The 13954-nt window shown below is 36.6% G+C and overlaps 1 protein-coding gene across 1 annotated transcript in view; it reads right to left on the bottom strand.

Annotated features, from left to right (window-relative positions):
* LOC106871796 (kinesin-like protein KIF25) overlaps positions 1–13954 on the bottom strand; it is a 495647-nt gene that overhangs the window by 315608 nt on the left and 166085 nt on the right. Inside the window, exon 5 of the mRNA XM_052967306.2 lies at positions 3160–3245. Within this exon, the coding sequence (XP_052823266.1) occupies positions 3160–3245 (86 nt within the window). The remainder of the gene's footprint in view (positions 1–3159; positions 3246–13954) is intronic.

Genomic DNA, 13954 nt, shown 5'->3' with positions numbered 1-13954 from the left:
CATATTTCAGTCGAACAGGTGGATGACTTGATGAAGTGGTAAATAATATGCAAATTAGTTATGGACCTGCTAAAAAGAATCATCCACAATTAACTTGGATTTAGAAATGTTTGTGCAAAATTGGTTCCAAAACAACTCTTTGGCTTGCACAAAAAAAAAATCAAATCATTTTGAAATCTACTAATGATGTTTGAATTGCTATAGTAATGAAGATGACACCTTCTGATAGAAAATAATTGATACTAGTGATGAAGCGTGAATATACCATTACATACTGGAGAGTAAACACCAGATTATGGATTGAAAATATCCACAATCACTTGTTGGGAAAGGTTCAAAGCTCAAGCAAGAGCAGGAAAAATTATGGTGAAAGTTTAGGACTCCCAAGGACTAGAATGGGAATATTATCCAGGAAGGTGCTCAACAGTAAACAATGCTCATAATGGTGAGATACTACATGACTACATGTCAAATTAAGGCCTACAACTCAAAGCAAATGCTGAAGAACTACTGTTAAATGGAGCTATGTTGTGATACCACACTGCCTGTTCTTGTACTGCTGCTCACACTGCTACAATTCTCCAAAAACTGAAATATGATATATTGGAGCATTCTCCTTATAGGCCTGATGTTGCTCCTTTGTGTTGCTCCTGATGTGCTAGTTCCATTTGAAGAGCCAAAGTGACCAAATTTATCATGGACCAAGAAGTGAAGGAAACTGTTCATGCATGACTGATCTCTAAGCTATTAGCCAGCTTGTGAGTGGGACAAAATATGTTAAAAAGCAAAGAGACTATCTTGAAAATTGACATACTTTTAACATCTTTATTTTTGTAATAAATTTTTAACAAAATTTAATGGTAAAGATTAAATGGCACAAAACACACTAAAACACAAACCACTGAGTACTACTCTTGCTTAGAATAAAGAGAATGTGAAGCTGTCCATCATTAGCATAATAACAACACTGACTTAGCTGACATTGCAAGTTTAAGCATACACCACATTTACTGGTGGAATACTAAGTCTAGTAAGGAATGCACAATTAATTTCTCTCCTTGTAAGCAAAAATTTATTAGTGTATTGTGGATATACACGATTCCCTGGGTCAGGTTTGATTTCACAATGCTCATTCCCAATAATTCAAACAATTTACTAACATATTTAGCCATGTCTATGAATGTATACATTTATATACATTTGTAAATATTGGGACTCGGGTGGTAAAATTATACATAAAACTTATTAAAACAGTTCAGTAGAGAAGAACGTGAAAGACAAGGTTGTTAATCTAAAGAATTTAAGTTGTTAAAGTAAATAATTCATCTTAGAAATACTTTTAAATTCTTTAGTATGTATTAGCATCTTTTAAAAAGTTAACCTCAGATATATCATGTGTTAGCATATCCCTGCTTTGGCCTCCTAATCACATCCATAACAAATATAGATTTCCCTCATAGATTATGTCAGCCTGACTTGTCGTTGTTATCATCATCATCATCATCATCATTATCAACACCACCACCACTACCATAACATCATCATTGTTGTCACCATCATTGTCATTGTTAATGTCTTTGTCATTGTCATTGTCAGCATTGTTGTCATCCAGATAATCATCATCATTAGCAGCAGCAGCATCATCATGATCTATATTAGCAGTACTGGTGCCAGTACTTTAGGATAGATTATTACAAGATTCAGTTCAGTAGAACTTACTAATTCTTTCTAATCTTCATTTAAATGTAGTTGAGTTGGTAAGAACAAACCAAAGCTTGCTGGGGAGGTGGGGAGCACTATAAAGAATATATTGTGGGCAAAAGGTACCAACAGTATCAACTAACCATTTTTTAAGTTCAGAGAATTGATTAGTTATTAAGTTCATTTTATATGACTTAAAGTGTTTCATGTTAAACAAACAATTTATTGATTTTAAATTATTGACTTTCAAATTATATTGGTTTATTGATTTTCTAATTATATTGGTTTTTAAGGGAAGTTATTTACTAAACAGCTTAAAAATAATCTTGATATTAACTTTAAAACTAATAAATTAAAATCAAATTCTATTAATTTATTCATCTTTTATGTCATTTATCTCATATTCTGAAGATATTTTGCAACTGTGGGACATAAAGTTTGGTGATATGATGTCTCCTTGTTGTACTCCTTCTCTTATCTAGATATAATCCCTCTGTGTGTAATTCAATGATGATCACACTATCGATGTAAAAATGAAGATTTCTTTAACCCCTTGATCTTTACAGAAGTTAAGGAAGCTTTGCATTTACAAGGAGTTTCAGGTTTTCATGTAACCAATGAATGTTATGTACAGTGATAGAATAAACTCCTAGTTTTTTCAGTGGGTTAGTTGATACTGTGTACTAGTGAAGTGAACAATTAATACGAATGAGAAAAAGCTACATCATCTCAGAAAATTAAGTGAAAACAGAAGAAATGAATGTAGAGTATATCCTGTACAGCAAAAAAGATCTACAGACTGAAAATCACAAGAGTGGTTACAGTGGAAGAAAGCAAAATAGAAGGAATAAAGAATAAACGTGAAAGAAAAATATCAAGAGAAGGATTGATATTAGGCTGGATCTTGTTCAGCAGTCACAATTGTGTTATGAAATTAAACTTTCTGGTTTACCTCAAAGAAAAGTCATAAGTTAATGCCATGCTTGTCACTAATGGAGGGCACTAGATGGCACTGCCTACTTACTATTCAATGGTGCATGCTCAGATGTACAGTGATAGACTTATTTTGAAACTTCACTTTAGCATTATTACAAATTAGTGCCCACCCAGAATATTCTGAAGCATCCTCAGGCACCAAAGGCAGGCAATGGGACTGGTCAATGCATAACACCAACAGTCAGCCTTGATTGAGAACACTTAGGATTAAACACATTCCAACCATGACCTTCCCCTCTTTTATGAAGTGTATCTAGGATTACAATAACCTATCAGAAAATGTTACTAGACAATGTAATTCAGAATACACTGAGTAAAAGACAAGATGATTATAGCTGGAACATCTTTGATCACAGGAACTGCTGGATCAAGACTGATCCATTAATAAGAAAATCAACAACACACTTAATAGTGTACAAGTGATATGTTAGTTTAGGGGTATATTAGTTTTGTATTACTTACCTAACCGATGTAACTGGATCACCTTGTACATCAGTGTGGAACACAGGCCGAAGACGACAGTGGACTCTAATGTTGCCACGTAATTCCTGAAAGAGACAACAACAAGGTTTCAGACAACTAGAAAGAAGATTGAACATTCTGACTTAGGCAAGTTAGAGTTTAGAATTATTAGGAAACAAACTGCCCATAGGCATATGGCATAGTGGTTAAGAGTATGGGCTACTAACCCCAAGATTCCGAGTTCAATTCCAGGCAGTGACCTGAATAATAATAATGATAATAATGATAATAATAATAATAATAATAACATCGAAAAATACCTTAGGAATGAGAGGTTCGAAAATTCCCCAAGACACCTGATGAAAGCTGGAGGGTATATCAGCCAAAACATATTAACAACAAACATGATAAGGACAAATATCTGTCAAATGTAAATAATGTAAATAATATAAAATGGTAGAAACATTAAAATACTGAATGAAATGTCTTACAGGTTTATTCCAACTGTTTGTGTACTGGGTTCAAATTTTCCTGAAGTTAACTTTGCTTTCCATTCTTTCAAGACATAAAGTCTAAGGTAATGAACAGGTAAAACAACAAATGTATCAGACAAGATGTGTTGTAGTATTTGTTCAAGATCTTTTGTTTTCTGAGTTAAAATTCCACTGCAGCCTACTATCAACTATGTAAGAGATAGGCAGCCTCATCATATACACACATTTAGCTAAAGATAGATAGCATAAAGACAATGGTATTCAGTCAGTTGAGAGTAAATGATGCTGATAATGATGATGATGGTGGTGGTGATGGCAACATTGGCTATGGTGATGGGGATGTCAATAAGTTTAATGGTAATCATTTTCATTATCATCTTCATAAAGACAGTGTGTGAGAGAAAATTAGGATGTCATAGGAGAAAAATGGTGCACTTGCATTTAATGATTCTGCAAAGAAAGAGGCTTGAAAATGCCATTATGAAAGACTGCTGAATGTGGAGAATGAATGGGAGGAGGAAGATCTGCCAAAAATGTTGACCCAGTTGAGGCACTAACTATCCAAATTGACAGTACCTTGGTAGATAAAGCAATTAAGGATATGAAGGATAGAAAGCCCCCAGCCCATCAGGAATCTCCGCTGAGATGCTTAAAATATCTGGCAGTGTAGGTGATGGTCTAGTCACCCGTATTATAAATCAGGTGGTTCATGAAGGTGTCATACCCAATGCCTGGTGTAGCAGCACCATAGTCAACTGCTACAAAGGTAAAAGTGATGCCTTAGATAGAAATAATTACAGAAGTATCAAATTGTTGGATCACGTGAAGAAAGTTACAGAGAGGGTCATAGCCCAATTAATTAGGAAGAAAGTTAGTCTAGATGAGATGCAGTTTTGTTTTGTGCCAGATAGAAGCACTGGTAAGGCAACTGCAGGAGAAATACATAGCCAAAGATAAACTTCTGTACTTGGTTTTTGTTGACTTGGAGAAAGCCTTTGACAGTGTCTCCTGATCCCTTATCTGATGATAGGTGAGTGGTTGGTGAGAGCTGTACAAGCCATGTACAGGGATGCTATCAGTAAGAGTTGGCAATGAGTACAGCAAAGAATTCAGGGTACAAGTAGGAGTTCAACAAGGATCGGCCCTCAGCCCCCTCCTGTTCATCATAGTCCTCCAGGCAATAACAGAGGAATTTAAGACAGGCTGCCCTTGGGAGCTCCTCTATGCTGATGATCTTGTTCTTATAGTGGAATCAGTACCAGAACTAGAGAAGAAGTTTCAGTTATGGAAGCAAGGCTTAGAATCAAAGGGCCTTAGAGTTAACCAAGCAAAAACCTAAGTCTTAGTAAGTAGGAAGGCAGACAAATCATGAATCCCTTCAGGTAGATGGCTCTGCTTAATCTGTAGAAAAGGCATAAGTAGGAACTCTATAAGATGTACCCGGTGTTAAATATGGACACATAAGAGGTGCAGCAATGTCAGAGGATGGTTAACAGGGAAAATAGCTTTTGTGTGTGAAAGATGCACAGGTACAATAAATGCCGAAAATGTACAGAAAATAGACTCCATCAACTGCCAGTGGGATAAGCTAGAGGTAGTAGGTAGCTTCTGTTACCTAGGTGACCAAGTTAGTAGTGGAGGTGGGTACACTGAGAGTGTAGCTGTGAGAATAAGAACAGGCTGGGCAAAGTTCAAAAAGCTTCTACCGCTACTGGCAACCAAGGGCCTCTCCCTCAGAGTGAAAGGCAAACTGTATGATGATTGTATAATGCCTGCTACATGTGTGTGAACAGTTCTGTATGACAAATCTCCACAAGTCAACAATGCACAGATGCTGTACGAGAACATGCAGAATGGTTTCATTGCTCTTCATGCATGGTCATGTGGTGTGTATGGATGTGGACAGCTGTGTGAACAAGTGCCAATCTCTAACAGTGGAGGGAAGCTGTGGAAGAGGGAAACCCAGGAAGACATGGGATGAGGTGGGGAAGCATGATCTTTGAACATTGGGCCTCACAGAGGCAATGACTAGTGACTGAGACCTTTGGCAATCTACCATGCTCAAGAAGAGCCATCAAGCTGAGTGAAATCACACCTGTGCCAGTAGAGCTAATCACAAACAGGCAGAGCTCCCCACTTCCTGGTAGCACTGCCAGGACAGAGATCTCTGGAAGTTATCTATAGGTCCTGGTCCAAAAGTCCTCCAGAAGAGACCAGCCAGTTGATCCCCTCCGATGCCCAGAACCTCTCCAAGAACGTCGTCACTCTAGCCCTCCAATCCTGCCCAATAGAACTCCAAGGTGGAACTTCTACCAACCACATTTCTCGATTGGTTGAGTGCTGTGAGCACTTGGAGACACTCTAGGGGCCAAGTACCCTGCCTCGGTCTATGCCTGATCCAGGACTGTAGCTCCATCAAGGAGATGAGTTGCAGAAAAGTGCGTCCAACAAACAGCGACCATACCTGCTCACTGTTAATGGTATCGCTGGAGGTGCTACATCCTAAGCGCATGTCTGTGCATCATCGGCCACGGCCTGCTCAGTTCTCCACGTAATGGGGGCTGACAGCAAATGGACCATCTGACAAGTGAGACCTGTCCCTTCCACAGGGACATTGTTGGAGATGTCTGTCTCATACTAATTTTGTTAGCACTTCACAACTGCTGCTGCAAAACTACTTGTTCCACTCTCACTGTTGATGGTGGTGGTGGAATCGTTCACATTGTCACGGCTATTGTTACTCCCAAATACACCCCTCCCCTCTGTTGCTGGTCTTGACGTTGGTATTGGTTGTGTTCTCATCAATGTTTTTGTTGTCGTTATTCATTCTGTTATTGTTTTCTGTTATGCTTCTCTGTTCCATATTGTTGAAGTTGTTATTTTCTGTGTTGATATCAGTTATCATGGTATTTTCCACCTTATTTATGTTTGAGGAGTTGGCAGTTACATTTTTGTTGTCTATTCGACTATCGAGTGATTATGTGTTCTCCATTGAGTCGCTTTTCTCTGTCATATTACATCTTGGTTCTTTACAGTTAATTTTATCACTGTCCAATTTTATCACTGATGCTTTTGGATTCGTTATTAATTTTGTCCTCAAAATTGTGTCAGTGAAAATTACATTTCTGGGATCTTTTTTAAAACGGGGGCCCACATTTTTCATTAACGAAACACTTTGAAACTTGGAACACTGGTAGAATGTGTCATATAAAACATCTTTTTCTCTTAGTCTTCTTAAAAAAAAAAGAAATCCATAAGTTATTCCATGTTAAAGCTGTCGTATTTCTGTAATTTCAACCAATCACTGACGTCCATTCAGCCGATATACATTAAGTGCCGACTACATAAACAAACGATTCTGAAACAATTAACCCTAACCCTAGGGTTAGGGTTAGGGTTAGGGTTAAAGCAAATTTAAAATGAAAAAAGCAAATAAAACGAAGGTATGGAGATTAAATACGCTTTACATCGCTTAATCAGCCAAAGGAGTAAATGTAAACAACTGAATACTTGTCGGTGATTGGTTGAAATTATCGAAATAAGACAATTTCTTACATGAAATAAATTCGAATACAAAAATATTTTTCTGTTCTATAGCACAAAATAGATAAGTATACGAAGTTTGAAAGTCTTTCCGTACCAAAAACACTACGTAAAACATTAATGAAAAATGTGGCCCCCGTTTTAAAATAGATCCCATTTGTGTAATTTTTCCTGCTATCACAAACTGGTTTGTTTTGTGTTAGAAAGTTGCACCCCTCCATGCTATTTTTCACTTGTGAACGTGTAAACATTTCGCAAATTCTAATATTTGGGCACAAGGCTCAAATATTATCGAATTCTTTTTTCTGGGGACAAAGACTATTACTCCCGTTTAAACAATAATATCAACGAAAACAGTAGTTTTGATAACAAAAATACCTGTCAAGCTTCCACCAGCATTCTAGCCATCCAACCGGAAGTATAATAATAACAATAATCCTTTCTACTACGACCTTGTCAGAATTTGAACTCAGAATAATAATAATAACAATAATAAAGCCATAGATCCAACACAATTTAGAGTGCAATTGAAAAAGATTTGGCAGGACAAGAAAATATACAGCCAGTTCTTGAAGAATAAAGATGAGATTGATTGGAATAGAACCTGGCCATTTCTGCAGAAAGGAGGCTTAAAAGGGCCCTTTGAGGCATTAGTGAGCAGCACTCAAGAACAATCTCTCTGAACAAACTACTCCAAATATCACATTGATAAAAGCACTGACTCATCACAATGTGGGATGTGCTCTGAGAAGGGAGAAAGTATAAGCCACATTGTTAGTGAGTGCTGTAAGTTTGCACAATGTGAATACAAAAGGAGACACGACAATGTGGTCAGATATGTCCACTGGCTGTTGTGTGGCAAAGCAAACCTCAAGAGAGCTGAACAATGGTATGAACACAAGCCAGAGGGAGTAATGGAAAATAAACATTACAAAATACTCTGGGATTTTAACATGCAGTGCAATCAAGTCATAGAGGCAAGACAACCAGATATCATGCTCATCCATAAAGATGAAAAAGAAGTAAAGATAAAAGATATTGCAATGCCAGGCAAATCAAGGGTGAAATGTAAGGAAACAGACAAGAGTGAGAAATACCAACCACTGTGGGATGAGATAGGAAAGTTATGGGGTATAAGGAAAGTAATATCAGTGGTAATTGGAGCATTAGGAGCAGTTTCCAAGGGCTTTGAAAAACATATTAAGAGCATTGGAGTTGCTGTCAGGCTCGAGGTGATCCAGAAGACTGTATTGTTTGGTACAGCTCGCATTCTAAGGAGAGTATTGTCTCTTTGAGTCACAAGAGAAACCTTTAGTGATTTATTATTGAAACCTTTAGTGATTTATTATTGCCTGCTTTCAAGTAAAGAATAACAGGTAATTAAGAACTATCCAAGAGTCTTTCATAATAGACAAAATAATAATATGCCCTGATGCAGTACCAGGCATTGGCTCTCATGGCTTCTGATCTTAATTGATTGGAAGTGTTATCATGTACATTGTTTTGTCTTGGTATAAAAGATGGGCTACAGCTATACCACAGATTTGCTTGTCAGTTGTTTGACCATAACCAGTTGAGCATGTCCCTTACTGGCTGACAATATGTGCATCTCTGATCATGAGCAGAAGTAGTGGGGGAGCATCATAGCCATGTGTTGAGAGGAATTCTTTGGGGTTTGGATAATTCACCTCTGGAAACCTGGGTGTTTCATTCAACATCCTTAAACAACCCTTATTCAGGGACCTTTTGAGCAGGATGGGCTATTCAGCCTGAAGAAAATTTTAACTGGGCCCCAGGTCATGCACTGTTAATTTTGATATGAGATCACCATGTCATGCACATATGGTTGTGATCCATGTACCTTGTGTACCATTATCAGACGGGTAGTCATGATGGGTATACTGGGCTTTGTATATTTTATCCCAGTGTCACTTTGATGGCATACACTTCTCTCTCACTCAATAATAACATAATAATAATGGTTTCTGATTTAAGCACAACATCAGCAGTTTTAAGAGGATGTTGTTAGTTGATATTATAAACCCCAGTATACATAATTGGTACTTTATTTCATCAACCTGGAAAGGATTAAAGGGGAAGTTAACTTCAGCAAGATTTGAATTCAGGATGCAAAGAGCTGGAAGAAATACATTTTATCCATAAGACAATCAATGTTTTTGCTGGGTGGAGAAGGTAAATGCCAATTACATTGAGCCTAACACTTCACTGGTACTTTATTTTATCAAGTTCAATTAAAGATGACATCCATGAGATTTGAACCAGAACATAAATGCCATTGAACTCAATTTTCAGAGTCAATAAAATTAAAGAATAAATTATTAACAAAAAATTAACAGCAATTATAGAACTAACTATAATTAAAGGACGGCCTTTGAGGCAATTAATAAATGATTCAGCCAGGAATATCTATCATGGTCCAAATACAACATAGGTTTATTCTAATACTATTATAGGAAAGTGGGTTATACATCATTAGATGTATACCTGACTTTCCTATATAAAATTAGAATATAACGGAACGCTGAACTCCAGACTATCAACTTAAACAACATTTATTCAGGTGGTAAATATATACATCTTTAGCTCTTGTTTGTTGTTACAGCTTCTGTGTGTGTGAGCATTGTTGTTGGGACGTTGGTATGTAGATGTAAGCGAGCTGTCGAGCGTAAGTCCGAAAGATGGAGAGAGACAGCTAAACACGTCCATGCTCAATCGCTGGCCAGCAAGAAAGAGACAGAATAGAAGCGGGAACGCTTGCTTGTTGAATTCCGCGCATGCGTGAGACTACGCATGCGCACGGCGTTACTACACTATCATAGCACCAAATACAAATACTGCTACTATATAATTAGTTTAGTCAATGAACAGGCCAGTAAAAATGCATCATTTATGCAAATCAGGGTATTCAATTTAATACAATAGGGCTATAGGATTATGATTGGGTATTGGCATGTGCCAAGCTTTCATCAATGACCCTAGGTGCCCAAGTAATCACATTAACCCAGCTAAATGTCCAGGATGTGACAGTGGGAAGTGGGGATGACTGCAACAAGCACTAGGCTGTTACCACATAACACTACCTCAAAACGCCATATAACACCAGCACACAAAACTACACAACACAATCCAACAACACCAGCATGCTATACCACACAACATCAACCACACGGCAGCACCACAAAACATCACTATACAACATTATCACTGACACTCTTTCAAAGAGATATTAACAAAACATTCCTTAGAATAAAATATAATTTACAACTTAAAAGACTTTTCTAAATGTCTTGTAACAAAATTATTGGTGAAACAAGATTCTCTTTTCTTTCTTCAGATCCTCAGTTGGATGTTAACCCAAGTGGAATAGGGAAAATATATCTATTGGATAGTTTAACAGCTGACTAACTAACAACCAATCAAACTTTCATTTCCAAACATCCATATAATTTATGTTATTTCAACATTCTTTTGTGAATGGCACTCACACATACACACACTTGCAGACACACATTTGCAACCCCTTGCAAAACACATTCATGCATACTCACAGACAGATTCAGAGACACACAATCAGCAACACAAACATATATTTCACACACAGATATACACAGATGTATACTTGTAGACATGCAAACATTCTCAAATATACATAGAAATAAACACTCATATACAGACATACATACACATGTGTGCAAATGCACTCATATACATATGCATTCATACACACAAGAATAATTCTCCAGATACTTAATTTCTTCACATTTTTATTCTGGTTTTATTGCTATAAAATAGATTTATTTAGGAATTCACCAAAAATAAAATGAATGGGGAGAAAGGAGGAGAAGAAGAAAGAAAAGAAGATTGAAATGAAGATGAAAGAAAAGCAGACAGAATGAAAGACGAAAAATGGAGGAATTATAGGCAGAAAGAAAGAAGAAAGAAAGCAAGAACAGCAAATATTTTTCTTTGTTAAAATGTTACTGCACACACACACACACACACACACACACACACACACATACAGACACATATGTGTGAGTACACATATATATGTGTGTATATATGTGTGTGTATATGTATATATATATATATATATATATATATATATAGATAGATATGTTATTTTATATTATATTATCTTATATATGTATATATATTTATATATGTGTATGTATGTATGTATGTATGAATGTATGAATGTATGTATGTGCGTGTGTGTAAATATTTTTTCTTCTCAAAATTTTCAGGGATTTTAATTTCCCAAGATTCTCTTTAGGATAAGATATTACAAAGAGCTAAGTGTCTTTTATTACAAAATCTTTCCAAGCTCAGATGGGATTATATATCTTTGGTAAGTCTTAAAAAAAAAAGGATTATTGTTGTTTAAGACAACACTGCCTACAACTGGAATGTAAAATAGAATTTTAAAAAATCCAAAAAGTTTTTCAAAAATAAACAAATTTTTTAAAAGTTTCAACATTTTCTGGTTGAACTTTATACATTCAAATATATAAAGATGATATTAATTCTGCTTCCAGTTTTCTTTCTTTTTTATTGTTAAATAACAACCTTTTATTCCTATTAGAAATGAAAGTTCTGTTTTCAGAACTTCAGAACCATGCTCATTCTTGGGGAAAAGAACACAAATCTTTTTCACTGACATTTGTAATGTTTTCTGTTTGTTTGTTTTGAATGTTTTCTTTCTTTTGTCTTTTTGCACTAAGTGTCTGAGATAAAACAGTTTAATATTCAGAGTGGCTGCCTGCTGGTTTTAATTGGAACTTTCATCATCAGGAATTATGGTCTACTTATAAAGAAAATAAAGTCTAGAGGTGAGTGGAATTAAAACACCAAACGAGATGAAATTTTTTGAACTAATATTTATTCACATTAGTCATGTTATCTGTCTGTATGTCTGTCTGTCTCTCTATTCTTTTACTTGGTTCAGTCATTTGACTGCGGCCATACTGGAGCACTGCCTTTAAGGGTTTTAGTTGAAGAAATCAACCCCAGGACTTATTCTTTGTAAGCCTAGTACTTATTCTATCAGTTGCTTTTGCTGAATCACTATGTTACAGGGACATAAACACATCAACATCAGTTGACAAGCGATGGTGGGGGGATGAACACAGATACAAAGACACACACACATATATATATACACAACAGGCTTCTTTCAGTTTCCATTGACCAAATCCACTCACAAAGCTTTGGTTGGCCAGAGGATATAGTAGAAGACACTTGCCTAAGGTGACATGCAGTGGGACTGAACCTGGAACTATGTGGTTCGGAAGCAAGCTTCTTACTGTACAACCATGCCTTATATATACTACACACATACATATACAGATTTGGTGAAGCAAACAAATAAATTAGAATTCAAAACATGACAATATATATATACATATATGTGGATCCCATTGGTGAAAAAGTTTTCATCTTGTTGCTCAAAAACATCAACAACAGTAGATATGATGTCATCATCACTGTGATATCGGTTCCCAACCATGTGTCTTTTCATGTTGTGGAACAGATGATAGTCAGATGTGGCCAAACCAGGTTTATAGGGAGAGTGATCAACCAGTTCAAAGCCACAGCCCCGCACAGCAGTCATTGAAACCAAAGGCTTGTGTGCTGGATCATTGTCCTAATGAAACAAGACTCCTTTCATCAGTTTTTCTGGGTGTTTGGTCTAGATAGCCTCTCACTGCCTCAGCAAGTTGGCATCGTACTCTTCATTGACAGTGTGGTACTTTTGACAATAGTCAATAAACACAATGCCTCTTGCATCCCAAAAAACTGAGGCCATCTCTTTCCTTGAAGTTGAAACAACCTTGGACTGCATTAAAGTAGGTGAGGAGAGGTGTATCCACTGGATGGATTGTCTCTTTGTCTCTTGCTCAGAGTGATGAACCCAACACTCATCTTGGCTTAGGAAACATTCAAGGAAACCAACTAGATCTGCTTGAAACAATGTCAGATTTTTCCATGGTGTGGTCAGCTTGATGCACTTTTGATCAAGTGTTAGAAGATTCAGCACCCACTGGGCAGAAGCCTTCATCATGCCACGTTTGTTGTGCAGAATATTCTCAACTCTCTCAAACAATATGCTCATAGCACTGGCTATTAGATTTATAGTCAATTGCTTGTCATCCATCACCATGTGCTGAATACAATAAATGTTTTCCCCAGCAGTGGCAGTTGCAGGACATCCAGATAATGGGTCATCTTCAAGACTATCCATTCCCCACTTAAATTCAGCTACCCACTTCTGCATTGTTGATAAAGCTGTAACATCATCCCCTAATGTAGCAACCAGATCAACATGACTGTCGTTGGAGTCTAAGGCCATTTTGTGCACGTATTTGATAACACCACAATACCAATTTTTGTCTGTTTTCAAGAGAAGTTGCTACCAGTTACTTTTGAAGTCTCTGAACAGTCAGATGCCAGTTTAGTTGAACAGAAACAATGTAGTTGTTAATAAGAAGGGTTTAAATTAATGCATGCAAGATTTCACAACTCTAGCATCACTCACTCATAGTCAGCTTATGAACTTTTCAAACCAATATTGTGTGTGCGTGTGTGTATGTGCATATATATATATATATATATATATATATATATATATATATATAGGGAGAGAGAGAGAGAGATAGAAAGATAGATAGACAGACAGACAGACAGACAGACAGACAGACAGACAGATAGATAGATAGATAGATAGATAGATAGAT

Source organism: Octopus bimaculoides, chromosome 4 (assembly GCF_046866305.1).
Source record: "Octopus bimaculoides isolate indiv1 chromosome 4, ASM4686630v1, whole genome shotgun sequence".
Lineage (NCBI taxonomy): Eukaryota > Metazoa > Mollusca > Cephalopoda > Octopoda > Octopodidae > Octopus > Octopus bimaculoides.
The sequence above is the reverse complement of the archived record's forward strand: the minus strand, read 5'-3'. Positions and strand labels throughout refer to the sequence as shown.